The sequence below is a fragment of the Perognathus longimembris genome, chromosome 19 (assembly GCF_023159225.1).
Source record: "Perognathus longimembris pacificus isolate PPM17 chromosome 19, ASM2315922v1, whole genome shotgun sequence".
Lineage (NCBI taxonomy): Eukaryota > Metazoa > Chordata > Mammalia > Rodentia > Heteromyidae > Perognathus > Perognathus longimembris.
Window position 1 is genome coordinate 8860194 of NC_063179.1, and position 27973 is coordinate 8888166.

The following is a 27973-nucleotide window of genomic DNA, read 5'->3' on the forward strand; positions in this document are numbered from 1 at the left end:
GGAAGCAAAATGAAAAGATGTAAACAACTTTCAGCTTGGGCCACATAAAGATTAGCCAAGTATGCCCTGGAAGGAATACCAAGTTTATAGGCAATACTACGCTGGAAAACAATATGAAAGAAAGCCAGGTTCTGGTCAATTACAAGCAAATAAATAAATAAATAAATAAATAAATAAATAAATAAATAAATAAATAAATAAATAAAAAGGAAGACCCCGGAGACATTTGTGGAGAGACCTTTGAGGCAAGGTGTGACCTTGAGGTCAAGATTTCCAGACAGAAGCCAGCGCGGTTCAGCCTCGGCTGCCTGGTGCCAGCTGAACACAGCGCCCTCAATTCTAGCTCAGTGCATCTCTAGCTCTGTGCCCCCCACTCGGGAAGGCCCAAGCGGTCAATCTCAAAAGAATCCACAGGATATGAATTCTTGTAAGCATGGAGAATGCAAGAGCTGTGGAGCCCTGGCAGGTTCCGCCTCAATTTCAAAGGACATCACAGACAAGGGGGTGAGGAAGGACGCAAGGACGAATCACCAAAGGGAGTCCTCACTAGGGCAATGCCCAGTGGCCTATAGGAACAAGGGTACCACACGCAGTCCCGACACAGTGAATGCCTTGGGGTAGAGCAACCTCAAAGACTACAGAACAGAGATCCACTACCATGCACCTAGAGCCTGGGCAAGCAGCAGGCATGAGCCCAGCCACACTGGGGAGCTGAGCCCACAAAGCTGGGCAGGGCTACCTGGGAAGCTGAGCGGGAGAGGGGTTTATGAAACATGGAGTCAAAGGAACTTTGTCACTTCATGTTACCTTCCCTGTTGTTTACAACTGGCATGGGACCTGTGACTATGTCAATCCCAGCTCTCCCTTTGGGAAGGGAAATGCCCATTCATGTCCAGCGCGGTATGTTTGAAGCACATTAACTCGTCTGATGTCACAGGCTCAGCTAGAGGATCTTTGCCCCAGCATGAATTATGCCTTGAGTCTCACTTGTACCTAACTAAGTTGATGGAGGTATACAGCTTACGAATTAGGAGTCCACAAATAGCAAAAGCTAGTTGGGAGCAAATTTGGTTCAGATTCTAGGGAAGAAAAGGTGACATCGTCCTTTACATAGCAAAGTAAACAATAGGGTGAATTTATTTATGGACTTAGAGCAAGCTTTGTTCACAGCTGTTGCGAATCTAACGGACTTAAATGTCTTATGGCCTCATCTTCTCCCTCTGCTAGGCACAATACCCAGGACCTGCAGGTGCCGTGGCAGGATCAGCAACACTGGACAGAAATCGTCCTGAGCCTCCTTCTGTTGTCCTTCTTGAAAAGTTAGTGAGCTTTCCTCAGCCCATTTCCTGGTCTGCAAGATAGCACTACTTACACTTCACAAGGGAGAACCATAAAACGTGCTTAGGCTCAGTAAAACACAAAGTCATACCACACCCAGTAGAGGAGTCCTGCAGCATCTAGACTGGAGATGGGAAGTGCAAACAGCCAGGCCGCCCAGGGCTTCTAGAATATGCATACAGAGGAACAAAAGCTTATGTTCTCACTTGCCGTCCCAGGTTTCATGTCTGATGCTGAAGCCAGACAAATCAACTTGCTAGGCCACGCCATCCCGGGATGCCTCTCAAGAGGAAAGACGTTACATGAGCCACAAAGACAAACTCAACTTCAGAAAATGACAGAGATAGAGGCAAGTAGATTGCTCCTCAACCCCAAACCAAAAGTGTCTCCTGAAGGTTGGAAGAAGTAACTAAGAAAACAAATGGCATGAACACAGAAGTATTTCAGAAGTCAGTCAACACTACTATCATATCCCACTCCAAAGGTCGACGGGATGACATCGTATAAGGAAGCATATAAATAAGCTCCAAGGCTTGGAATATGGCCTAGTGGTAGAGAGCTCGCCTCCTATACATGAAGCCTGGGTTCGATTCCTCAGCACCACATATATAGAAAAGGCGGGAAGTGGCGCTGTGGCTCAAGTGGCAGAGTGCTAGCCTGAGCAAAAAGAAGCCAGGGACAGTGCTCAGGCCCTGACTGCTCAGGCCCCAGGACTGGCAAAACAAAACAAAAACAAGCTCCAAGTGATCGGTACTGGGCTGGTGTCCTAATGTGGCATTGGAACAACCACATATTAGCTCCATGTTTCTAACACATTCACATTAGGCAGCACCATCATGAGAGAGACTGCCACATGGTTAAATGAACGATGCTGAGAGGAAAACTGAGAACAGCTAGCATAGTATCACACACATTTGGTTAAGTTTAACTTTTAAACATACATATGCAAAGTATTACACCATTTTACAAGACAGATTTAAAAGATGTGTCAGGACTGGGTATTTCTGTGAGGTGGAGGAGCGAAACTAAAACAAGCTCTCCATGACTGGATAAGTGAGCCTGTGCACTGAGGTGTGATAAAGGCTGGCTAACACCATTAGGGCAGCTCCATCCACTCTCCCCTCAAAGTAGAGCCTACTAGAACATCAACTTAATGTGACATGTTTGCTCTGGAAGGGCACTGATTTAGTGCTAGTGACTAAATAAGAAATGGGTCCTTTGGCAGATTCATTTAGCTACCACCCCCCAACTGTGAGACAAAAAAAAAAAATCACATTTAAAAAATCAAGCCACTTTTCCAAAATCAAGACATTATCTCAATGAACTCTAGCTTCACTGTCAATGCTTTTGCCTATCTAAACTGAGAATCTCCTCAGAAATTTCACTGTGAGGTAATCTTTCTAAAATACTATCCAACCATTTCACGTTTATTTCCCCCACCTAAACTAACTGCTCAAGGAATGAGAACCCTAAAAACAGGTCTGAATGTCCGGCACTGGATGTACTGCCAGAAAAGCCACTGCAGCTTCCTGCCTAGATTTAATCAGTGCCACAGTTCATGAGCCATTACACATGTAACGAATGACAGTGTTTTATTCCTACATAAGCCTCAAAGCCCTTATTATAACATAGTCCCAGGATCATAATGTGGTAATTATTCTGAAACCGAAACTAAGTTTGGAGTAGGCAAACTTCCCACGTGATGATACCACAGGAGAGAAAGCCTTTGAGAGCCGAGACAGTAAGGCAGCTGGCAAACAGGAGGAGAGGCCCCAGAGCCAAGCAAATCCACACCACCTACATATTAGCAGGAATGACACTTGAAAGTCAGTCGGATTCTGACTTTATTAGGGCAGAACAAACGAAGTAGCAGCAACAAGGTTTATCCTGCAACTCAACTTCCACCCTCAGATGAGGAGGAAACTGAGCAGGCAATGGACAGCTTGACCCCGCAGACTCTCAGAATCTCACTTGGGCCCTGAAGTGCATCTGCTTGGTGGCATTGTTCTTCATTCCCGTCTTCAGCATCCATTTTGACTTCATCCGCTGGACATACTGCATGTCCCGCTCTCGCACAAGAGCTGCTCCTGTGGTTGGAAAGAGGTTAAGAAAGTGAAGCTCTGTTATTTGTAGTCAGAGAAAGTCCAGTTTTTGCAAAGAATCCCAAAGCTGGTTTGGAGTGATGTGAGTTCTTAAAGAAGAAATGCAAACTTGAGGTGTTCAAGCAATGACCCCAGGGGTCTATCGAAGCATCTTTAATTCTCATTATGTTGAAGGGACTACAGGACTCAGTGATCTTAGAGGACAAAGGCAGAAACTACAAATTGAGTCAGTAATTTCTGACAAGAGTTAAGATGAAGTCAGCTTCTACAAAGCTCAAATGGGCTCACAGTTTACAATGTGGGTCCACAGTGAAGAAGCCATGTGTGCAGACAGAGGTGTTTGAGATGGATTTAGGAGCACCCATAGCTTGCTGGGCATGAGAAAGTTCTCGTATCCTCTCCACTGAGCTCTAGTTGGATTGATGTTCTCCTCGGAGAGCTGAGGATAACCCAGCTTTATAAAGCACACAGTTCTCAGTAGATTTAAGGCACACCACAATGATGTTTGAAAGCTTTACCCATCAGAAGCTTACAAAAGTTTACACAGAAATTTTGCAGTAAGGAACTAATTAATAGCTAACCTTTACTGTGAGCATACTTAATAACATAAGCATTATGATATTCAACACTCTCAAATGTCATTACCATTTCCATTGTAGGAATGGGGAAACAGAAAGCAGCTTAAGTGAATTACTCATATTCACCATTGAGGACTTGTAAGTATGCTTGCAAGTTGTGCTAGACTCCACCGCTCCAATTAGACACAAGGCATACTATTTAAATTCCCCTGGAAAGCCTCCAAAGTTTCTGCCTGTGGTGACCAGCAAACCTTTATGTGACTGTGATCTTCTCAACAAGTTCATGGTATAAATTAAGTTACTATGCTGGGAATATGAAGTTTTTAAGTCATACAGTGTTGTTCTTATTGCCATAAGGCTATCCAGTGGTAATGGACCCATAAGGACAAGATAAATGCAAACACCACCCAAGCCTCTTTAGAAGTGCGAGTCCTTGGGTATCTGTAGGTGTACACAGTGATATACCTGTGCTTCCGGTCCAGCCCAGGGCTCTGTACTGCTGGAGTACCCTGCCCACTGCTTTCTGATTCTTGGCCACTGCTACAGCTCTTGACACGCCAAATCGCTGTTTGTAGTATCTCATCAAAGAACGATGGCCCACTCTGGCACCTGTTTTTGCAAAAGAGCAGGATTTAAATCCTGAGTTTGATAGTTCTTTCAAGGCAGAATTATAAAGCAAGGCTTTCCAAATCACATCAGGAAAATGGATATGTCAGAAGAAACAAGTGTTTTAGTATAAAGAAAGATGACCCAGCATTTACAAAAAAAAGTAGAGGAACAAGCCAAGGATATTAGGATATTATTAAAGAGGAAAATGGCATGTCACTGTTAACAGAAATGAAGCACTTTAGACTTCCAGACAACAATGTGCCTCCCAAGGGATGCCATACTACTTCCACAAAAAAGGCCATGTAGGGGAGGATTTTACATTAAAAAAAAAAAAAAAGATTAAGCAGAGAACAATCCTGATTTTTAGGTCTGGGTCAGAAATTAACCTACTTCCGGTTTGCTTAAGTTCTCTATTGTAATATTCTCTAAAAGGGTGAGTTTACCCCACAAGAAGTATTTGGAGCTCACTACAGACACTGTTACACCTAGAATACTACTGGCATCTAGTGACTAGAGGCTAGAAACGCAACTAGACATTGAAAGACCTCCAACAACAAAGTACTTATTTGGCCCAAATTGTCCAGAGTGCAAAGTTGAGTAACGCCTTCTATTGCTTCCTAAACAATAAAAATCACCTGGTGAACGTTTAAAAGATGACTAAGATGAACTCTGTAGTTTTTGCTTTTTGGAAAAATCTTGCAAAACCATCAGGCTTTCAGAAATGAATTTCTAACTTTTATTTGTTTTGAGACAATCCTGCTGTTCAGACCAGGCTGACTTCAAATTGTAGATCTTCCCGTTTCAGCATTCTGAGTGAAGGGATTATAGGTGTGAGCTACCTTATCTAGCTACGTATTTCTAATTTTAACTCCTGACATTTTGATGTCATTACAAAATATGATTAGACATGTAATTGCCATATGCCATCACCAGTCATAACAGGAAAAAAGGAAAAGACTGAACATTTCAATGGACAAAAGTACTAGCCAGGGCTGGGGATATAGCCTAGTGGCAAGAGTGCCTGCCTCGGATACACGAGGCCCTAGGTTCGATTCCCCAGCACCACATATACAGAAAACGGCCAGAAGCGGCGCTGTGGCTCAAGTGGCGGAGTGCTAGCCTTGAGCGGGAAGAAGCCAGGGACAGTGCTCAGGCCCGGAGTCCAAGGCCCAGGACTGGCCAAAAAAAAAAAAAAAAAAAAAAAAAAAAAAAGTACTAGCCATCAAATGCTTTGGAATGTGGCAGCTGGGTTAAGAGAAACCCAATGTAAATAAAGGTCTCTGCTGGAGGAATAATTCAAGGTTCCTATTTAAAGGCAAGGCATATCTGATGTAACAATCAATGGGATGGCAAACTTCAGACAGAGAACCAGATCCAACCAACCAGCCTGTTTGTGAGTTTTATTGGAATACATCCACACTTGCCCATTCAGATATTATCTTAGATGCTTTCATGTTACAAGGCAGAGCTGAGTAGCTGCTTCAGAGACAAAACGGTTATCTAAAGCCCAGCCCCTTTACAGGAAAATGCTCCAATTCATGTTGTACGCCACAGTTGAAAAGAGACGCCTAACTCCGGGTTCCATCACACCATCCATTCTCAAAAAGTAGCCTCCAACATCACCTCAGAGGCTCACGAAGTATGAACCATGGTTTCACAAGATTAGCTAGGACACAGCAAATAAACCTTCCCAGATAGACATAAATGTGTTGACACATAATAGAATGTATACAAGGCACTAGAAAACAATTATTCCCATGAAAGTGAGTAAAGAAAATATATTATTCCTAGGAAAGTATTTTACATTTGTGTATATTAAACATCTTGTGCTAATACAATGAACAGTAGTTATGAAAGGCTGTATTTGCTTTTAGGATCAAAACCTCCAATTTGCATGAAAAAGTGATGTGGTCAGGTTATTTTAAGTGTCTCTATGTGACAAAAACACCTGGAAAATAGTTTGTTGGCTGTAGACATAGGAAGGCGGTTACCCAAGTGATCATACTCATGAGTTGACAAAAAAATTTCAAAATCAAAGATACAGTTCTAGGATGTTAGTACAGATGAAAATTGGTCCCCTGTGCTTTGCTGTTCTGGAAGGCTAACAGTTAACCAATCTCTAGGATCACAAAAAATAAGTGAGACGAAGCTAATGGGAAAAGCCTCAGCCATAATTTAGTTCCCAGCAGGAACTGCCAGCAATTATTTATTAAGATTTCCTATTTATAGTATTAGGGCAACATGTTCTAACTGGGTTTGCAATGATAAGTACCCTCAATCAATAAACAAACATGTATATAATAAATCAACATATGAATATCTTTAAGTAACATTTGGAAATACATCTGACAGTTTCAAATAGTTGGCAGAAAAGAAGTGTAGGGGCTGGGGATACAGCCTAGTGGCAAGAGTGCTTGCCTCGTATACATGAAGCCCTGGGTTCGATTCCTCAGCACCACATATATAGAAAATGGACAGAAGTGGCGCTGTGGCTCAAGTGGCAGAGTGCTAGCCTTGAGCAAAAAGAAGCCAGGGACAGTGCTCAGGCCCTGAGTCCAAGCCCCAGGATTGCCAAAAAAAAAAAAAGAAAAGAAGTGTAAACACAGTTTGGAGCTCTTCTTTCCCTGTGTGAGTGACAGCTTTAGGTTCTCAGAACTGCTTAACCTGAAGAACCTCATCAAGGGGGACTGTATTAGAACACAGTATGACTGCTTAATAAATAACATACTGATTAAATCTGAGTTAGGATGAAGCATACTACCTATCCATCTAGCTCTTGCCACATAACTGCTTGCAAAACTGCCCATTTTTGCTGAACAACTATGCAACTCATTACACTGGATACAGACAAGAAAACCTCCAAAGGCAATTTTCCTAAGAAGATTACCTATGTATTTCTTATAGATCCAGCAGTAGTTTCATCTGGCTAGCCAGAAGCCTAATGAATGTGTCTTTCACATCAGGTTCCTCCATATGAACTGAAGGGCAAAGAAGAGAACTGCCAAACTGTGAGCTTCAAAATAAATGCTCACAGTGCCCTCTGCTGGACACACTTTGTCACTGATTTGGGGAATCATCTAATTGCTAATTTTACTGAAGACCAATCAATCTGAGGATTTAGATTTAAAATATTCTATTTGTTTGAAAACAGATTAAATAAGACAGCAGGGATCACTAAATATCACTAAGCTCTATATAAAATCCTTTCCACATTGGCTTCAAGCATACTCAATGAGGTTTCTGAATGGTAAATTTGTTCAGAGATAAACAGCTGATGAAACACAGTTGATACATTTTTGTAGTGTGCAAAGATCCTCTAATTTCTCAGAGTTGCTACAAAAGCCATGGAAACAGTAAGAAGGCACAGAAGCAAATCAAGCAAGTGTCAAATCTCACTGTATACAAGACTAATTAAACAATGCATGGCTATTAAAATCTGAAATAGAAGTATAAAAAAATTAAAAACCCTTTTGTCAGTCAAGATGGAAGAACTTTCAAGATACCGGTGATTTTTTTATGGGCTTAGAAATCTGTTTTGTCCTCTTGAAATACACACATTCCAACTGTAATTTGTACTTAAAGATATTCTTGCCAGTGGCTCTCCAGCTTCTCGAGGTCACATATGAACTCAATGAACCATAGCCTTTCCCTAGAAAAACAGGCTCTCATGGGGGGGTGGGGGGGGGGACAGAGCCTAGTGAGTTGGGGGGAGGGGAGCTGGGAATATGGCTGAGTGGTAGAGTGCTCGCCTCATATACATGAAGCCCTGGGTTCGAATCCTCAGCACCACATATATAGAAAAAGCTGGAAGTGGCACTGTGGCTCAAGTGGCAGAGTGCTAGCCTTGAGCAAAAAGAAGCCAGGGACAGTGCTCAGGCCCTGAGTTCAAGCCCTAGGACTGGCAAAAAACAAACCAAAACAAAGAAGTTTTGGGTTTCAGAGTTTTACTTTGCTACTTCCAAGTCTATGTCAGAGTAGCCTGCAGTTATCTTGTACTTTAAATCCATAACTAATAACTACACCTACAACTGTGAGCAAAGAAACCTAAAATCTAAAACTAAATAACCTTCCAACTCATCTCAGCTACCTTCTTCTTTGACTAGATGTCACAGAGGCAAAGCCATCTTCTACATGGACCAAGATGGTAAAAGAGACAAATGTGATTCTAAATCATCATTACTCAATGCTTGCCTTTTCCTTTATTACTACAGGCCCAGGGGAATCAACTTCACCTTTTCGAAATTGCCCCACCCTCTCCATAAATGAAATTTATCTGGTTCTTATGTATCTGAGACTCTCTGAAAGGAACATGAAAGTAATGGCAAGTTAGATATGAGGAGTAACTCTCAATGTTCTATACCCAGCAGGGTAACTGTGGTTGACAACCATCATTTCAAAACTGCTGGTAGGAATATACTCATGCTCCCAACACAAAGATGTCTGAAGTGACAGGCGGCTACTCTGATGACATTACATACTGTATGCCATAATGAATGCCACAAAAACGCACAGTCACTATGTATTAATTAGCACACATTTATGTATTCCAATTTGTTTAAATAATGAGGGAAGACAGACAAGCAAGCCAACAATGACAAGGATTGAGGTGAATGCCAGCCATGGCAGACATGCAAGTGTCCTGGGAGCAGAGACCAGCTCTGCCAATCAGCAAATGGGTCAACAAATGGACAGCAGAGAGAGGTTAAAGACGACTGTACTGGGGACAAAGAAAAAAACACCCAAAAGACAGAGGTTGTAAAATCACCTGACTGTGGGATAAGAAATGAGTGTCCAAAAAGATACCCATTTGGGGACTTAAGTTTCAAATTTTTAATTTCAAAGCCTTGCACTGGGGGTTCATACCTATAATCCTAGCTATTCGAGAGGCTGAGATCCAAGGATCACCGTTCAAGAACAGACTGGGCAGGAAAGCTCACGAATCTCAAACTTACCACCAAAAAGCCAGAAGTAGAGCTGTGGCTCAAGTGGTAGAGCACCAGCTTTGAGTGAAAGACCTGAGGGACAGCATCTAGACCCTGAGTTCAAGCACAGTAACAGCACCCCCCACCCCAATGTCCAGATGAAGATGTTCTTAAATACACTGTACTTCTTAAATAGGATATGCTTGCTATGAACATTTTGGTAATAGATGCTGAAGTAGATGTAAAATAAAGTAAGCATGATATTAATCCAACACGTCAGACATTACTTATCTCACACAACTTCCTTTAAGTTTTGTTGTTACTTTATTCTACAGTTAAATACAGGTACTCAATATAATATGGTAGGTATAGTATTTGCACATAACCTACACTTATCCTGCAATATCATTTATATCATTTCTAGACTGCTTTTAACACATATTTAGTGCAACACAGCTGTTTCAGAAATGCCAAGAAAAAGTCTATTCGGTACAAATGCTCCTAAATATCCTCAGCTCTTAATCGGCTGACTGCTGACGTAGATACAGAGGATGCTTTTCTCCATTTTTGTACTTACACCACAGTTAAACTAGAGGAGATTTTCTATGAATATATTCAGGTTCTTACCATTATCTATTCTATGTGCCACAGTGCTATACTGCAATAAAGTATCATTGTAAGAAGACTATCTTCAAGATAGATTCTTCCTGCTATTTCCTGCCAGCCATATCCTCAAGGTGCCCTTGAGCCTTAAACAGTTATCATTCTGACTTAAAGATGGCTGTCTACCTAAGCAGTAATATCTGACATGGAAAACAATACTGAAAACTTGCTCCTTAACCACACACAACTCCCTGGTAGAGTGTGCTGCTCCTGCCCCGCTGTAACTACAATAGAGAGAAGGGAAAAATAGGTTTGGCATGCTGTCTTGGGCAAGTTACTCAATTCCTATGTATTATGAGGCTGATAGAATCTGACTCCCAGACTTGCTATAAAACCTGCTCCATAAATTCTAGGTATTATTAGGATTTTATTACCATCTCTATCATTCCATTCCCTTTAACTTCATACTCAGTAGATTCTCCATTACTAGTTAGGTACAATTCTATTTTCCCAAACAATATACAATGGCTATTTCTCATGTTCATGGTTATTCTCCATCTCATCCCTGGAGTAAATTCCCACTGGGAGTCCTATTCCTCACAGGAGGCAGAATTAAAATTCCAGGCCTACCCTCCAACTAGAATACTGACAGAAATGCAGGAATGTAAGCCAGATACGCACATGCCAGACTACTATTCTACTATTTGGACATCTGAGCAACATAGGATATAGGTATCAGTTCAAAGAATAAGTCAAGATTAACAAGAAAAAAAAATAGGAAAGAAAAAAAAAGACAAAGGAATGCCTAATTAAAACATTCTGAATTGTAACAGAAATTAGTTAAAAAAACAAGTCGATCCAATTTAAACGAAACAGCTAACTTAAGCAAAGGTGTTATCTTATATACAGAGCACATACATTCCATTCTACTTCCTTCAGCATGGCAGATAACTGAGGCTGTCATACTCTTCACAGTGAATTAACACAAAGCTATTTCGCTTCGACAGATGCACTTACCAGAAGGCAGGATCAATTCCATAGTTTCATCGTCATATTCTAAGTTCTTATCTGAAGGCAATTCCTCAGACTCATCAGGGTCCTCTCCCTGCTTGTGATCTGGGTAGCTACTCCTGTAACAGTAAGAAGGGGCATTTATACAATACCTCCTGCAACCTGCATTTGAAAACGTGGCATACCCACTAGCTACCTGAAAATAAGCTGCAGAGATTGCCAGCTGACAGGTTTGGTGGAAAAAGCAACTGCCAGCATTTCTCTGTAATAAAAGTAAGGAAATGACAATAACAATTTGTTTTTCTTATGTTTCTATGGTTACCAAATGCAGAGGAAGAGAACACAGATCTGGGCATTCACATGAGGTCAAATGAACAATTATAAAAACAAGGTCAAGAATGGTGCTCCCATCAGAACTCGATGATAATAGCAATGTTCTCTGTGTCTCACATAGACACAGGAGCTTCTAGCACTCAGGGTAGTATAATTGAAAAGCTGAAATTTTAATTTTTCTTTAGCTCATTAAAATAGCTACCCAGTAATTACCATGCTGGACAGTGCAGTTCTAGAGACTTTCTATGTAACTAGAAATGTCCATAAATTCATATTTATACATACTGGTGGTCATTGACTGAACAAATATACAATAAAATATTAACAGCCACATAATCCAACAGAAAAAAATGGATAAACTAGATTAGATGCTTCATAAAGAGAACTCCAAGTGACTAGTTAAAATAGGAAAAGGCTCTTAGTTTCATTAGTCATTGTAAGACAGACCTACCACAGTGGCTAAAATGAAAAACTCCCCCTTACTTAAAGTAGGATTACAGAGAACCATTCTGCGAAACCACAGGACAACATCTTATAAATTTGAATAAATGTATATATCCTCTGGCCTAGCTCCTACAAACATGCTTAACACAACAGAATGAGAATGTTTGCCAGAAAACCCCAGAATGACAGAGCAAGCAGTTCTAATAGTTCACAACTGGACACCACTAAAATACTCTTAACAATGAGAATAGATGTTCTAAAACTGTAATAAGCCATATGGTAAGACTCACAAATGTAAAGTTAAGCAAAGAAAATCAGACTCAGAGTACATGTCTTTACACAAGGCCCAAAAACTGGTCTATGTAGTTCTAAGTTATTCTTAGGGGATAGAAGGGATAAAGAAATATATACATGGAAAATGTCAAGGTATCATTAATCTTCTTGTTCCTTGATCTGTGTATTTGTCTAAATAAGACAACTTTATTATTTCAAGGCCAAACAAACTATCCCTAGTTATCTTGGGAGTAAGGGATTACAAATAATTTTTTTTTTTTTTTTTTTGCCAGTCCTGGGCCTTGGACTCAGGGCCTGAGCACTGTCCCTGGCTTCCCTTTGCTCAAGGCTAGCACTCTGCCACTTGAGCCACAGCGCCACTTCTGGCCATTTTCTATATATGTGGTGCTGGGGAATCAAACCCAGTGCTTCATGTATACGAGGCAAGCAAAGCACTCTTGCCACTAGGCCATATCCCCAGCCCCTACAAATAATTTTTAACTGATGAATTTACATAACGTGAACAACTGCAGATAGTAAGCACTCAATAAGGGTTTCTATTTTCCAAGTTTTCTTCACTGAGCCTCAGCAAGTTTTGCTTTTAAGGCAATTTTAATATTCACTTTTATAAAGGCTCATTCGATTTCTAGGAGCCAATAGAAAAACTGTAACTCTAAATAACAAATCCTCATTTGGATAAAGGGAAATTCACCTCTTGGCTCAAATTACAAAATTTTCATTCAAACTAACAATCTGAGCAACACTGTCACTAAGCAATAATAACAGTAACAAAAAGACCTAAGCTACATAGATTTTAAGAGACAATAAATAAAACATAAAATGTGAAATGGCAGGAAGGGTTATGAGAACAAATGAAAGAAAAAAACAAGATTAGGGAGCTGTTCCAATCTTATGAAAATTTCAAGGCCACAGTGGGTAGTATTTACTTATGCCAAGCCCTGCAAGAAAGGAGGGGACAAATGTCATATGAGTAATCTGAACAAAGGTTATACACAAAGACAACAGAAAGTACAAAGGTCCTGGGATATTAGAATCATGAGGAACAAACAACAGAAAACACCAGGACCATGACAGGGCTCATAGGTCTTTTATTATGAGAGGAAGCACTTGGAAGATTGAGCAGAGCCTACCTGACTTAACGTTACGATCCCTTTGTCTAGCCGATTTTTGAGGTGTTTGAACGAGAAGGACAGAGTAACAATTTCCTTTGGGAGAAATAGGTTAGGGTGCATAGCAGAATCCAAAGTGCGGACGACGTACCAAAATGGCGAGGAGAGCTTGGAATGCAACTCTGGAGTTAAGGAGAAGACTATAGTTGGGACATTAACCTGGGAGTCATGAGTCTACACAAATAATGAAAATTATGAGAACAGGTAGAAAGCTAAAGGCCCTATATAGGGAGCAGCTATAGACTGAGAGGTCACACTCAACAGTGCCAACATGCCAAGCCAGCCAGGACTTAGTCTGTGGTGTTGCTGTGACCACTCCGGATTAGAACATCGGTCAAAAGGTCATCAACACTGGAACCAGGTAACTTGAGGGGATAGGTGGGGGTGGGAGAGATGGGGAAGACCCATGGATGGGGGGAGGAGGGCACTGATCAAGACGGATTCTGCTCACAAGCAGACATGTTGAATTGAAACTGCTTGCATATGTACTTACAGATTTTTTTTTTTAATGACACGAAAGTAAAACAGGTTCTGTTTGGGGGTGGGCATCACTGGATGGGAAAGCATGAAAGGAAAGGGTATGTGAGGATTGCCTGCTGAGGCTGGTTGCTTACATATACAAAAACAAGCAATAAAACCTACTGAGGTTGTTTTAGAAAAGGGAGGTGGGCAAGGAAGTGATAAAGCGTTGAATCTGGTTGGGATATACTGTATGTATATACGGAAAATGTACGCACAAGTCACATAGGCTAATAAAAGTTGTATGAAAAAAACACTGCTGGCTGACAGGAAACTTGAGATGGATAAATACAATTCATTGCCAGAAGAAGGGTGCTTTCCACCTCCTAAAGACACGAATTCATCTTCTCCACTGCTATCACCACTAACTGCCAAAATAGGGCAGACCCAAGATCTCAACTGAAAAAAAGTGAGGAGTCAGTGTGAAAATGCAAAAAGAAACTTAGAAAGATTAAAACTTTTTTGGTTTTGTCAGTCCTGGAGTTGGGACTTGGGGCCTGAGCATCATCCTTGGCTTCTTTTTTGCTCAAGGCTAGCACTCTACCTCTTGAGCCATAGTGCCACTTCCGGCTTTTTTTGTTTATGTAGTGCTGAGGAGTCGAACCCAGGGCTTCGTGCATGCTAGGCAAGCACTCTACCGCTAAGCTACATTCCCAGCCCAGATTAAAACTTTTCTAAACATCTGTACCACTTGGGCTATACATGCTTGGCTGCTAATTATATACATTTACTTATCTCTTACATCACTTTGACAAGAATCATTGTTAATGAGCACTAATACTCCCAAAGTTATTCTGTTACTTTTTTTGTAGTACTACAGTGTAATTTTATATCTTTAAAGCTGCTTTACAAAACAGAATAGCTCTATATTTTAACAAGACCAAAAACTCTTGCAAAAAATCTTTACATGTTATCTATAGAACTAAATTAAAAAGAAGCAGCCTAACCTGAAAAAAAAAAAAGAGCACTAATACTGTTGCCTAATGTACAAAGTGTTCAGGATTCTAATAAAATCACCAATGGAATAATCTACCAAATGCCAAGATCAGGCCAAGCTTAACAACCATTTCAATCTCTTTACAAGACAGCTTGTGACTCAAAGTCTCAGGAAACCCAAAACATAAAACCTAATTTTCATTCTACGTTCACTAAGAAACTGACAAAATTGATGCCTTCTAACAACCAGTCAGCTAGGCTGCAATCTAAGCCCAAGATCTTTTCTTTCCTAGATGTGTTAAACTAAATTCTTGGCTCACAGAGAGCTGTTATAAGGGTTAAGAATTTAGCATACAATATCACCTCAATGCAAATAAGATGTCAAGTCATTTCACCGAACCCCAAACTTACCTAAAATCATAAAAGTCTGCAAATTCCAAAGCAGCATCCCCATCTGTGAAGAGCTTACAGTGGCTTTTGTCATTCATGTGGGCCTGTACTGCTTCTGTGGAGTAGAAGGACTTCCCTTTCTCGTTGCACCACAAGCAAATCTTGCCAACACCAACTTTCTCTCCTAATCAAACCATTTGAGGAAAAGAAAGAAAAAAGTTTGAAAGAAAAAAGTTTGCATTTTTTTGCAACTGCTCTGAGTCTCACTTATCTCTCCAACTCAAAAGAAGTTTGTTTTCACAAAGTAAGCAAATTACTAAATCAAAGGCTGAGGAGAAAAACAAAATGGATGTTTTAAGACTCATTTAGTTGCCCCCAGTCCTGGTAACATGGTATTTCCTAATTAAGAGGAAAACTGACTAGGCCCCTGTGAAAAGCAGAGACGGGAGGATCCCAGCCCAGGCACATATGCGATCCCTTTTCAAGCAATAGCTGGGTGTAATGATAACACTGTCATCCCAGGAGGCAGAGTGTGAGAGCACTGGAATTTCAGGGTATTCCAGGAAGGAAAGCCTAAGACTCCCATCTGTACAGTTGAGCATGGTAGCACATGCCTGTTATCACAGCTACAAATGGAAAACATAAAATAGGTAGATTGTAACCCAGTCACACACCTGGGCAGAAAGTAAGACCCTATGTCAAAAATAACTAGTGCATAAAAGAGCTAGAGACATGGCTCAATAGTGAGCACCTACTTAGCAAGCACAAGGCCTGAGTTCAAATTCCAGTGTTGCTGGAGGGCAGGGTGGGTGAGGAAGACATCACCATTATACTTACCCAAATATTTAATCAATCCCTTCAGGTCTGAAAGATATTCTATATCAGGGATAAAGAAGCTGTGGATTTTAGTCATGTGAGCCACATTCTTCATGAGGGAGCTTGAATGATGGGAACAAAACAAGCAGTCTGTTATTGGGATGGCACCGGGGGGCGGGCCTTCCCCAGCCTCCTCCTCCTCCTCTGCTTCCTGCTCCTCCAGGTCATCCATCACTTCAGTATCCTCACATTCCACGTCCTCCTCAGAATCCATGTCTTCCCAGTCTTCAAGCCAAAGTGTCAAGAAGCAGAGTTAATTTATGAAAAGTGGTAACCACAGTTAAGACAACAGAGTGACTCAGATGACAAGGCTGGTATGCAGGGCACATGGTACCCATGACATCCCCTTCCCCCTGAAAACCAATCTTTTCAATGCAGCGGCTCACTAACCACAGAAACGGTTGTATAGCTAAGAAACTTCTTAAACTTTATTTTCAAGTATGCGGGTAAACTCTTGCACAGTAAAACTCTGTGCTTTCCTATCCTCACCCAACGTGGGACACGAGTAATCTCACATGTTTTTATGAACGACTCAACAATGCCTAACACTTCACAGGGAGGTTTCCATGCATGTGCATGGTGGTGGCGTACGTGTTACATGTTCATGTAACATACGTTCTTAAGTTTCAATGTATGTTCCCTTCCATGCTGAAACCCCTACTGAGAATATTAACTGGTGTCTAGGAGGTCATAAAAGCTCTGTCCTTTTATAAAAGAGTTTGTAGGAACTAATTATCCCCATTTTTGACGTTTGTTCCTTCTCCATGCGATGACAACTCCTGTCACTTTTCTGCCTTTCCCATCATGAGAGCAGATTATGAGAAAACCTCACTATGGATTAGACTCTGGCCAGACACTGAATATACCAGTACCCTCATTTATGGCTTCCCACCCTCCAAAAGTTTGGGAAAATAAATTTACAGCTGTCCCAGCCTCGGGCATTTTGTCATAGACGCACAGATGGACTAAGATATGAACACATACATTATTAGTGCTAGGACATGAGGTGATGGGAGTAATAAACAGGTCATAAAGCCAAAGAGGGTAAGTTGCTAGCTCAGGCTCCACATTTCCGGTTTGCAAGCAGATTTAAATACTAAACCAGTACAATAGCAAGCCCAGTATCTATACCAGAAGTCGGCCAACAGCACTCAAGTCGTCCTAGCACAGGCCAAAAGACACAATTTGTCTCTATCATAGTTACCCCATACCTTCTCTTTTTTCCAGATAAGGTTTTAGACCCTGAATCTACTACATAGAACCAAACAGCTAAACCACCCTCACACTGGATCTGGAGGCATTCCACAAGCAGCAGAGCACCAGCCCAGCAAGCCCAAAGTCCTGAGTTCAATTCCCAGTAAACCAAAAAGCAAGCAAGCAAAAAAAAATAAAATAAAATAAACAAAAGCCCCATCAGTGGGTGTAGTGGTCCAGGCTAGGAATCTCAGGTTGGGGGAGCTGAGACAGGAAGACTGTAGGATCCAAGCCAATGTGTGCAACTTAGTCCCGTCGCCAAATGAAAAATAGAGTTGAAGGGCCTGGTGATGTATGTAGCTGGGTGGTAGGGTGCTTCGCCTAGCATGCATGTTGCCCTAAGTTCCACCTTAGCAATAACAACAGTAACAATAACAACAGTAATTTAAGCAACAACAACATACTCAGGGATAAAACTGGAAGCCTAAGCTTTCAGAAATTTGGGGGCCAGTTTCCGGTCCCCTTCGCCCCCAGCCAGGCCCCTCACCGTCCGCGTCCAGGTCCTCCTCCTCCTCCTCCTCCTCGCCTTGCTGCCGGGCCAGCTTTTTCGCCTGCTGTTCAAACCACTGGAGCCGGGGCGGTTTCTCCGCCGGGTCTCGGTCGTGGGTCCCGCGGGCAGCGGCGGCCACCGCCACGGCCCCGGTGGAGTCGAGGGGCGCCGGGGGCGCTTTCTTGGGGGACGTGGAGGGCTGCGCCTTGATGGCCTGCTGGATGGCGGCGTTCACGGCGTCCTTGTCCACGCTGTCCACGCCCAGGCCCTTCTCCAGGTTCTTCTCGTTCATCATCTCCACTTTCCGGCTCACGGCCTGCACCGCCCGCTTCTCCAGCTCCACGTGCCGCCGGGACCGGAGGTGGTTCTCGTAGGCGTTGAAGGAGGCGAACCTCTTGCTGCAGACGGTGCAGTAGGTGGCCGAGCCCCGGGCCTCGGCCGCCGCCCCGGCGCGCTGCGCCTGGACGCGCTCCTGGAAGCCCTCGGCCGTCACCGGCGCCATGCCCGCCACCTTGCGCCGCAGGTTGTAGCGGTGCCAGTCGGTCTTGTAGTGGGCCCGCTGCAGCTCCGCGTCGCGGAACGCCACCCGGCAGGTGATACAAGTGTACGTCGCCATCGCCAGGCGAAAGGGGGGGGGGAAGGCGACCGCGCCAAGAATCTGGTGGTCAGCGTTGAGAGCCGCAAAACCCCGACGGCTCCGGGGGCCTCCGGTCGCCGCCGGTCTCCGCAACAGCCACGAAGACGTCCGACCGCAGCGACTTCCGGACTCTCACCGAGGGAGCTTCCGGAACGCGCCGGAAGCGAGTGCTAGCCCTGCCGGAAGTCCCGCCTCTCCGGCGGTGACCACGCCCCGGAAGGCAGGGAATCGTCGCCGTCGGGACTAATTAGCGCCCTGTCATTCGTTCACGGCCCTTGGAGGGAAGCGGGGGACTTGGGCTTTGGGGGTTTTAAAGGTATTGGGGGGTCCCTTCTGACCCGTGCGGATTGCGAGAACCTCTCCGGATGTGGGAGGACACAGGACAGAGGAGACTGCCCATCCATCCGCGGACTCGAGGGCCGGCCTTGCCGCCCACGTCAGCGTTCCGCATGACTTGGCTGCGGAAGCGTCGGGGTGGCCTGTGTCTCTCGGAGGTACCCCCTGCGTCCCGAGGGTGGCGTCCTGAGCTCCTCAGCGACACCAGCAGCACCGGTAGACCCACCCCCCAATATTTCAGATACCGGTGTGTGTCCATGCCTTCGTGATGGGACAGTTTCGGGAGCGTTAGGTAGGTCTGAGTGGGGATGCGCCACTTTGCTTAGTGCAACAACTCTGGGAAGCTAGGTGATCACCATCAGCCGGAGGTGAACGTTGAGGTGAAAGACCAGTGCCAGGGAAAAAGTGAGATCCAGTCTCACTCCTATACTGAGAGGGCACTTCTGTCATCCCGGAGAAGGCTGTAGCTAAGAGGATCATCAACTTAAGAGCAGTCCTAGGCAAACACAGGAGACCCCGTCTGGTGTCTGTTTCCTTCCTCCCTAGAAAACTTGAGGCCTTGAGTTCCAGCCCCACTACTCCAAGTAAAATAAACGACAAAAAATGGTTCGTTTACATAGTTGATGGCAAGAAGTTCTGTTTAAATATGGGTGGAATGCCTAAATAGGATGTTGAGGACATTTTTCTAAATGCAAAATTTTATCACTGTTTACCCAGAATTCAATGAAACTAGAAAGGGAGAGTGGGTTTGTTTTATTTCACGCTAGATGATTATTAGAATAAGAAAGGTGCAAAGGTGTTTCAGAGTGAAAATACCCAAGCCTGGATTAAACTTCCAAAGCAAACTTCAACTTCTGGAACACTGCTTTATTATATCAAAATACAGAATACATTTATGCTATTCCCATTGTACAGTTTTTCTCGGCACTCTCTAAAGGAAATGAGCTAAACTTTTCCGCAGCTCCTCTACAAAATTAAAAGAAAAAACATGATTCACATTTGAATGACTACCTTCCACTTAGGTCTTTACAAAGTGTGTGTGTGTGTGTGTGTGTGTGTGTGTGTGTGTGTGTGTTTTACTGGAAATTAAATTCAGCAAGTGTTCTACTACTTGAGCCATGCCCCTAGTTCTAGTCCCTTTGGGGTTTTATCTTAGTTTTTTTTTTTTTCCTTAAATAGAATTTGATGCTTTTTGCCCAAGCCAACAGCATATGACAATCTTACTACTTCCCCTTCCTGGTAGCTAGGATTACAGGTGGGTGCCACCAGACCTAGATTATAAGACATTGTTTTTTCAGGGTTTTGTTTTTTACATAGTAGAGAAATATTGCTATTTGCATAAATTCACATGGTAAAGCTGTGTAGTCCCCTACTGTAAATCACTCACATTGCTTATTGTCTACTGTATTTTAACTGAAAATGCCCCCTTACACACATGCATACACACACACACACACACACACACACACAATCTACCTCCCCATCCATCAGTTTCAATGAAAAGTTTTGAAATGAGTACTCTCAAAAGCATATGTAGTTATATTGTTACCCTTCATGGACAACTGGTATATCTTTCCTATACTGATGACTTTTCTTTTTTATTCTACCAACCACCTAGCTGTAAACCCTCTTTAATTTATAGTCTTGTTCATACCATTAAATACTACCAGCCCTAGAGTTTCTCTTCTTGGAATTTTGCCCAACAAGTTATAACATATTCATTAATTGCTTGTTTATTTAAATTCTTGTTTTCTTCTCAGTGAAGAAACTGAAATGATCTTTAAACTTTTTTACTTCATGCCCAAGAATATTTTGTAAATGAAGAAGCATACATATATATAAAAGAGAATACTGGTAACAGCTATTTTGCAAATATGTGGCTGTATCTTTCTTCATGTCCAGAAATTTATTAAATAGAATTCAGATATATTCTTCCAAACCCCACACAGTTCCAAGATCTCCTAACAAGTTTACATTTGTACCAAAATGGGCAAGAAAATGAAGGCACGGGCTCACTTTGTGTCAATGAAGGACATCACACGGTCATGAGGAACTAATGACTGACACATTGTCATTCCTGGAAACCTAAATGTTCAGTCTACAGTAGCTTTCCTCCATTAACATTTGGCAAAATTCAGTCTAGATATTTTAATAACTCAGAAAGAAACTGTAGGAGATGCTACATTAAGATGTCAGATAGAAGAAAGGGATAAACCAAAAGATGGGAACACAGATTTCCTACATGCCTTTCTAATGCTCTCATCTCTGTTAATCTGACAAATCCCAGCTATAAATGAAGATTTAAAAAGATTTGGGATATTTGTTCACATGGTCCCTCAACACTACTTAAAATTTGCATTATAAAGACAAAACAAAACTATCTTGATTTCTGCTTTATTTAAAGTGAGCTAAAAAAAAATGTTTAAAGGAAAAAATACATTCTACCTTCCCAATAAGAAACAGGATATATTTAGACTCCAATGGCAAATAAATACACTCTAAAGCCAAGCCACTTTCTCTCTCTTTCATCTATGCAGACTAAGAGAAGAGAACAGAGTTCTGATTTCTTTATTGCTGATAACCACATCACTCACCGGGAACATAGCAATAGCTATACTTTCACAATTTTAGGAGACTTTTCCATGACACAATGTAAAAAATGAAAGTAACAAGTCTGAGTGGACACAAGAGATCTGTACCTGCAACACCTCTGGTTGCAAACATATGACAGAAATGAGCTACAGAACAACTGAACCTGTTACCTCAGAAGCACCCTCAGTGTGATAACTACTGAACCCCACCCATTGCAGAACTAGTGGCAGCCATCAATGAAGCAAGCCACGTTACAAGTGTGCCTGTCTAGAACCACAGAAATAACATGGAAATGTTCCTGCTTATCTAGAGTACTTACATATTTTTTTAAAATTTTTCCTAGGTAATTAATTTTGACAGTATTTCCCAACACCTTCAACTAAAGACACTTGGATAAATGATCTTTCTTCTAACTTCAAAATCTTAAAACTGTTGCCAAGTTTTAGGAAGAAGGGCCATTGACAGAGCATGTCTTCACAATTAATATTTTTCAATTAGTTATAATAAATTACATGCTTGAAAGTTAATTATAAAGAAAAATAATGCCTACAGAAGGATCTTAGTAATTTGGTGGGTTTTTGTTTCATTTTTCTTTACAAACAACCCTGTGTATTCATTTCTGACACCACAGTATGTATGTATGCATATGTAAAGTTCATTTCCATGCTTATTACATAAAATAACTATCAGAAATAACCTGTCTACCAGTATCAGTTGATATACATCCAATTCACTGCAGAAGGGAAAATAAAACAAAAAAAATCTAATCATTAAAAGCTTACAGTTTGTATTTTTTTCCTTTTTTTTTTCCCCTTTTTTCCCCCTTTTCCTTTTTTGCTTGTCTGAGATGTTTGGTATTCTGTTGCAAACTAATTCCCGGCTTAATGGCCTCCCAGTAGATTTGAAAGGAAGCTTGAAGACTTCTTATTTTGCTGTGCCTCTGCCTCCTGCTCTCGTGCAAGTCCCAGTTCACTCTCAATTTGATCTAGTTCTGCCTGGTCAAGCAGTTCAAAGTCATCCCCTTCCTCACTGTCTGTGTCCTCTCCGGGGCTGAGGGCAGCCTGCGCCAGGGCCTGCTGGGTGCCTTCTAATTGGTCTTTGATAGCAGCAGACACTGCGGCTGTGATGACTTCCCCGGCCAGGTTACCCATCAAGCGATAGGCTTGGTCACTGTTCAGAGGGAGCGAGAGGCCAGCTGCCGACTGCCTCTCTTGACTTGCGCTGCGACCACCATCCAACTGTTCCTTTTTTCTCTGGAGCTCGGCAGGCAAGCCGAGGCTTAATTCATCCTCATCATTTGTTCCCATGCCATTTTCGAGGGATGGAAAATCAGCGAGATCTTGGGAGAACACTTCTTCACCAGGCCGATCAAGATCTGTGAAATGTATAACAGGAGTTCACCTGGAAGCATCATAACAAACTAGAAACAAGGACTATGAAAAGCCGACCTTGAGCTGACCCCCCTATGTAACCTTGGTATCCATCTCATCCCAAGTCAACTTAAATCTATTTAACCATTTATTGTGGATCTGTTTAACCATTTATTGGCCCCCTCCCGGTATACAATTCAGAGTGTTTTAGTATATGTACAAATCTGTATAAGCATGACCACACATTCTACAACATTTTCATGAATCCCAAGAAGAAAGTTGGTCTAATTAGCAATTGCAATTCCTTCTTTCTGACTCCTAGCCACCACTAACTTACTTCCCTCCATGTGGATTTGCTGTTCTGGACAGTTGATAGAAATGGAATGATACAATAGATAGCCATTTCTGTCTGGCGCCTTTCCCTTAGCAGAAAGTTTTCCAGGTTCATCCATGCTGTAGGCAAGTATGTTTAGCTCATTCATCTGTATAGCTAAGTAACAACCCATTGTGCAAACATACCACTCTTTAGTTAGCGACTCACTGACAGTGAATATTTTTGCATGTACTTAAACTAAAAAGAGGAATACCATCAGAAGTGTCTGTCTGCGGAGTGTATCCCCCCGAGAGGCTGAAGGTCCCATTTTCAGTCCAGGACACTTCTGAGACATCTGTGTCGGACACAGATAACTCTTTGGCAGCAACCGTGAGGCTAATCTGTGTTAACATAAATCCCAGCGGCACATTATAAACAGAAGCAAGTATTTTGAGAAAAGCCCCATCAACAACCCCTAAGACATCACAATGATAAAAACAGATGAGTTTTCCTTTGAGATTATCCAGCCATCTTATAAGATAGGTGTTTATTAGAAAAAAAAAATCATTACATTTTGCTTCATGTATAGTCAAACCATGCATAAACAAACTCAACAAAAAATACCTTAGGACAAAGAGCTGAAAACTCAAGTTCACTATCGTCTTTGTGACTTTTATCTTTATCTGCTTCTGTTGAGGGGGAAAAAATGGGAAGTTTTTAGTTTCCTGGCAATCTTGAACATCGTATATTTATTTTACTATAAATTCTTACTCAGTATTCCCTAATGCCTCCCTATAATTCAGTATGTGCATTCAAGAAGCTTCACCTAGTTGCCAAATAGGTGATGGCCCATGTTATTTGTTCTCTCAGCACGAACCATTAATACTAGGAACTTGCTAACAGTTCAGTCTCAGGTCCTGCTAAGCCAGAAATCGTGTGGTAGAACCACATTCTATGCTTCCCTACGCCCTCCAGGGAATTCTGATTCATCTTATAGATTGGTAACCTCCAGGGGAAAAAGGATCACGCTATGTTTCCACCTGTTTCCCTTTCCTTCCCCTGTTATTTCAGCCCCTACTTCCGGAGCTCCCAGGCGTGATTCCTCCTTTTGGCAATGTTTATCTTTAGCTGTCCAACCCAAAATAAAATAAATCATGAATAGCAAAACAGAGACTTGTTGAAACCTTTTCTTTCCTTCACAATTCTGATTAAAAAGTCAATTTGAGTTTTTGAGAAAAGAATACGATTCTAGGTAGGAAAGGCTAGATATATTAAATGGGGTTGGGGGTGATCCTTTAAAGTATTCAACAAACGACCCTGAAGTACATTTAATAGTGATCTCATAATAAACAGCCTGCCAATGTCTCACGCATAGAACCTGAAATTCACACTTTACATACCAGATCTCTCACGTTTCTTCTGATTAATATATTCTCCAATTCCAAAGTCTAGTTTCAACAGAACTGACTTGATTTTGCTGTATATTTTTTGTCCAATGTCATTACATTTAAACAGTGGACACAAAAATGCAAACAGTACTGGAAGACAAGAAGAGAGCACAGGTGAAATAACCATTTCCAAATGCTTAGGTCCTAATAGTTCACAAAATACCATTTCCCAATCCATGGAAAAATAAAAGATTTTCCACAGGGTTATTAAAAAACTCCCTAATTTCTACTCTTCCTTTATAATAAAAACATGCTTTACTACACACACACACACACACACACACACACACACACACACCTCTACACATGCCCATTGTTTTCAGACTTGTAATTAGATCAGTTTTTTCCCTCTGTACTTCTAGAAAGGTGATACTATATACTGTCTAGGTGGCTGTCCTGAATTAAAAATCTCACCTATGCCATTTTACAGTGGGAATGTCACGATCGGCCTCTCGTGAGTAAGACTGGAATAATACCATTGTCTGGGGCACATGCAAACCGCCTGAAAATGCCTGCTCCTATCTCTCCTTCCTCGGCACCTTCCTCTCCCCATCTTTTAGACAGTGCGGATGAAGAAGCTATATCTTTTTTTCCTTTTTAGCAATCCTGGGTCTACAACCCCGAGCCCTGCCATGCTCGGCAAGTGTTGTTCTGAGCTCCACCCCCACTCCCAGAAACTAATACTGCATATGAGTTCTACTGGGAGGCTTGGTTTGACCTCCAAGAATTTGTCATTTGTGTTATACATTAAAAATACCAAAAAAAATGAAGAATGCTATCCAGCTATATTGTATTCTCTAGCATTTGTTTCTTTATTATTGTTAGAAATCTCTCTCTCTCTCTCTCTCTCTCTCTCTCTCTCTCTCTCTCTCTCTCTCTCTCTCTGTCTTTCGCCTTTGCCAGTCCTAGGGCTTGAACTCAGAGCCTGAGCACCCTTGGCTTCTTTTTGCTAAAGGCTAGCACTCTAACACTGGAGCCACGAGCCACTTCTGGCTTTTTCTGTTTATGTGATGCTGAGGAACCAAACTCAGGGTTTCATGCATGCTAAGCAAGCACTCTACCCCTAAGCCACATTCCCAGCCCCCCTATCTTTTATCTTTTAATATAGGAGTTGCAAACGAAAGTTTCTTTTGAGGTAAACTGAATTTGAAAAGCCAGTGTAAAAAGTAAATAAGAAAACATGTGGGTTATCTAAGGAGAGAGTATCTGCCCCATCAAAAGGTGGTAGTGCCAAGTTTTCATAGTTTTTCAGGAACAGAACATCTGTAGGTCTTGATAAAACTTCTGAGTTATGATGGAAACATAATACATAAAGGGTACATTTTGCTAGATCTTGACTCATGCACACTGCTAGAAACTACCACCACATTTGAGATAGTGAACAAACCTCAGGTCCCCAAAAGTGTCCTCACATTCTATTAAAATCACCTCTCACGGCCTCTACCCAGTTCATCCCCAACCAATGACGTACATGATTTGTCCTTACTTTGACTTTTCTAGCATTATATATAAATAGACTACTAGAACACAGACCTCTTTTATCTGGCTTCTCTCACTCAGACTAATTATTTAAACATTTTTTCATAGTGTTGCATTATCAATTTTTAGTAGTAATCCTTACACAGATATACCACTGATCATTCACTCATCAATTAAAATCATGTGGGTTGCATTTTACTTTGGGCCACAGAAAAACCTGCTGTGAGCATTTCGAGCTAAAGAAAAAAGTGTGCTTCCATTTGTCTTATGTAAGTACTTACCTGAGGGATGGCTAGGCATAGAATAAAAACAGCCATTCTGAGCTGGGTGAAAGTGGCTCACTAATCTGTAATCCCAGCGACTCCTACGGCTGAGATCTGAGGATCATGGTTTGAAGCCATTCGGGACAGCAAAGTCCACAAGACTCTTATCTCCAATTAACCATTAGAAAACCAGACATGGAGCTATAGCTCTTAAAAGTAAAGCACTAGCCTTGATCAAAAGAGCTCAGTGACAGCACCCAGGCTCTGAGCTCAAACACCATGACCAACAACAACAAAAAAACAACAACTGCCATTCTGTTATCCAAAATAACTTCACATTTGGACCTTACCCATCAACATTAGGAAAGAATTTCACTTCCTCTGTATTCTTCCTAGTACTTGGTATGATCCGTGTTTTTAATTTTAGCCATCATGGTAGAAGTTTGGTGATAACTTATTGTGGTTTTCTTCTCTTAAAACTACAGAATATGTCCAAAAGAAAAAGTGCTGGTGTACTTGCGGAGAGTGGGACATATAATTTACTTAATTTTTGTTGTTTTTGTTGTTGTTGTCAGTTGTGAGGCTTGAACTCGGGGCCAGGGTGCTGTCCCTGAGCTCGTTTGCTCAAGGCTAGCACTCTACCACTTGGAGCCATGGCGCCACTTCCAGTTTTTAAATGATTAATTGGAGATAAGAGTTTCTCAGAAACTTTTTCTGCCTGGGCTGGCTTTGAACCATGATCCTCAGATCTCAGCCTCCTGAGTGGCTAGGATACAGACATGAGTCCCCAGTGCCCAGCTATTTAAATTTTTATTGCCATAATTTAATATAACAAATTTACTTATCCTTCCTTTTGCAACCATTTTTCTAATTTCAAAATGTAAAGGTGTCTCTAGGGAAGAAATTGTGTGCATCAAGATATTAAAGAATGGGGGCTGGGGATATAGCCTAGTGGCAAGAGTGCCTGCCTCGGATACAGGAGGCCCTAGGTTCGATTCCCCAGCACCACATATACAGAAAACGGCCAGAAGCGGTGCTGTGGCTCAAGTGGCAGAGTGCTAGCCTTGAGCGGGAAGAAGCCAGGGACAGTGCTCAGGCCCTGAGTCCAAGGCCCAGGACTGGCCAAAAAAAAAAAAAAAAAGATATTAAAGAATGATGACATAGAAACTCATCTCTCCCTTTCTAAACTATGGAAGGTCTATTGATGCCACATGCGCAAAAGCTGCACTTTGATACTTACACAATAGATAGCTGAGTATAACCCCAGGAATGTAACTTCCCAAGATTGTAAAAAACGTGCACACACTGCAGACCAGGAGACAAAACTGGAAGTAACAGAAATGACACGGCCAGTTATGCACAACATGAGGACATCGGAGAGCACACTCGATTGCTTTGCTACATGTGATCATTCTTTCAAGCAGCACTCTTTGCACTCAGGACATTTATTAAGCTCTAATTCACCTTCACACTTAGTTATCATCATTTGGAGGGCAGAAGAGCTCATTTCTGGTACTGGGAGTAATGACTTCCAGTACACGTGCCTGTGACTTTCATTGTCAGGCAGAAGACTAGATGCTTCTACTCTCTCCTCAATGCAGCCTGATCAGCTAATCTGAAATTCCAAACCACCACGGTAATCCCACTCAAATTCATAAGCACAGCAA

General features: G+C 41.9%; 2 protein-coding genes across 3 annotated transcripts in view; both read right to left on the reverse strand.

The window, feature by feature from the left end:
- Positions 1 to 3165: 3165 nt before the first annotated feature.
- On the reverse strand, positions 3166 to 18629 carry Znf622 (zinc finger protein 622). Its single transcript, XM_048368043.1, has 6 exons — positions 17866 to 18629; positions 16086 to 16349; positions 15270 to 15432; positions 11170 to 11282; positions 4484 to 4627; positions 3166 to 3425 (listed from the first exon to the last, which is right to left on the reverse strand). The coding sequence occupies exons 1-6, from the start codon at positions 18482 to 18484 to the stop codon at positions 3298 to 3300; spliced, it is 1431 nt and encodes a 476-aa protein (XP_048224000.1). The 5' UTR covers positions 18485 to 18629; the 3' UTR covers positions 3166 to 3297.
- Positions 18630 to 20012: 1383 nt separating this feature from the next.
- The window catches only part of Retreg1 (reticulophagy regulator 1), a 106119-nt gene continuing 98158 nt past the window's right edge, over positions 20013 to 27973 (reverse strand). For both annotated transcript variants that reach the window (XM_048368044.1, XM_048368045.1), the window contains 5 exons: positions 27547 to 27631; positions 24517 to 24654; positions 23741 to 23805; positions 23391 to 23517; positions 20013 to 22808 (listed from right to left, as the gene is read on the reverse strand). In XM_048368044.1, the coding sequence (XP_048224001.1) occupies positions 22315 to 22808; positions 23391 to 23517; positions 23741 to 23805; positions 24517 to 24654; positions 27547 to 27631 (909 nt within the window). In that variant the 3' untranslated portion in view covers positions 20013 to 22314. The remainder of the gene's footprint in view (positions 22809 to 23390; positions 23518 to 23740; positions 23806 to 24516; positions 24655 to 27546; positions 27632 to 27973) is intronic.

What these genes read in the sequence shown, in the direction of transcription:
- Znf622 (XM_048368043.1), bottom strand. Translation starts at nt 18,484, where the DNA reads ATGGCGACGTACACTTGTATCACCTGCCGGGTGGCGTTCCGCGACGCG. An exon ending in GGAGGACCTGGACGCGGACG is followed by an intron (nt 16,350 to 17,865) that starts GTGAGGGGCCTG and finishes TTTGGCTTGAAG; the next exon opens with ACTGGGAAGACATGGATTCT. An exon ending in GCAGACTTTTATGATTTTAG is followed by an intron (nt 11,283 to 15,269) that starts GTAAGTTTGGGG and finishes TTACTGTTACAG; the next exon opens with GAGTAGCTACCCAGATCACA.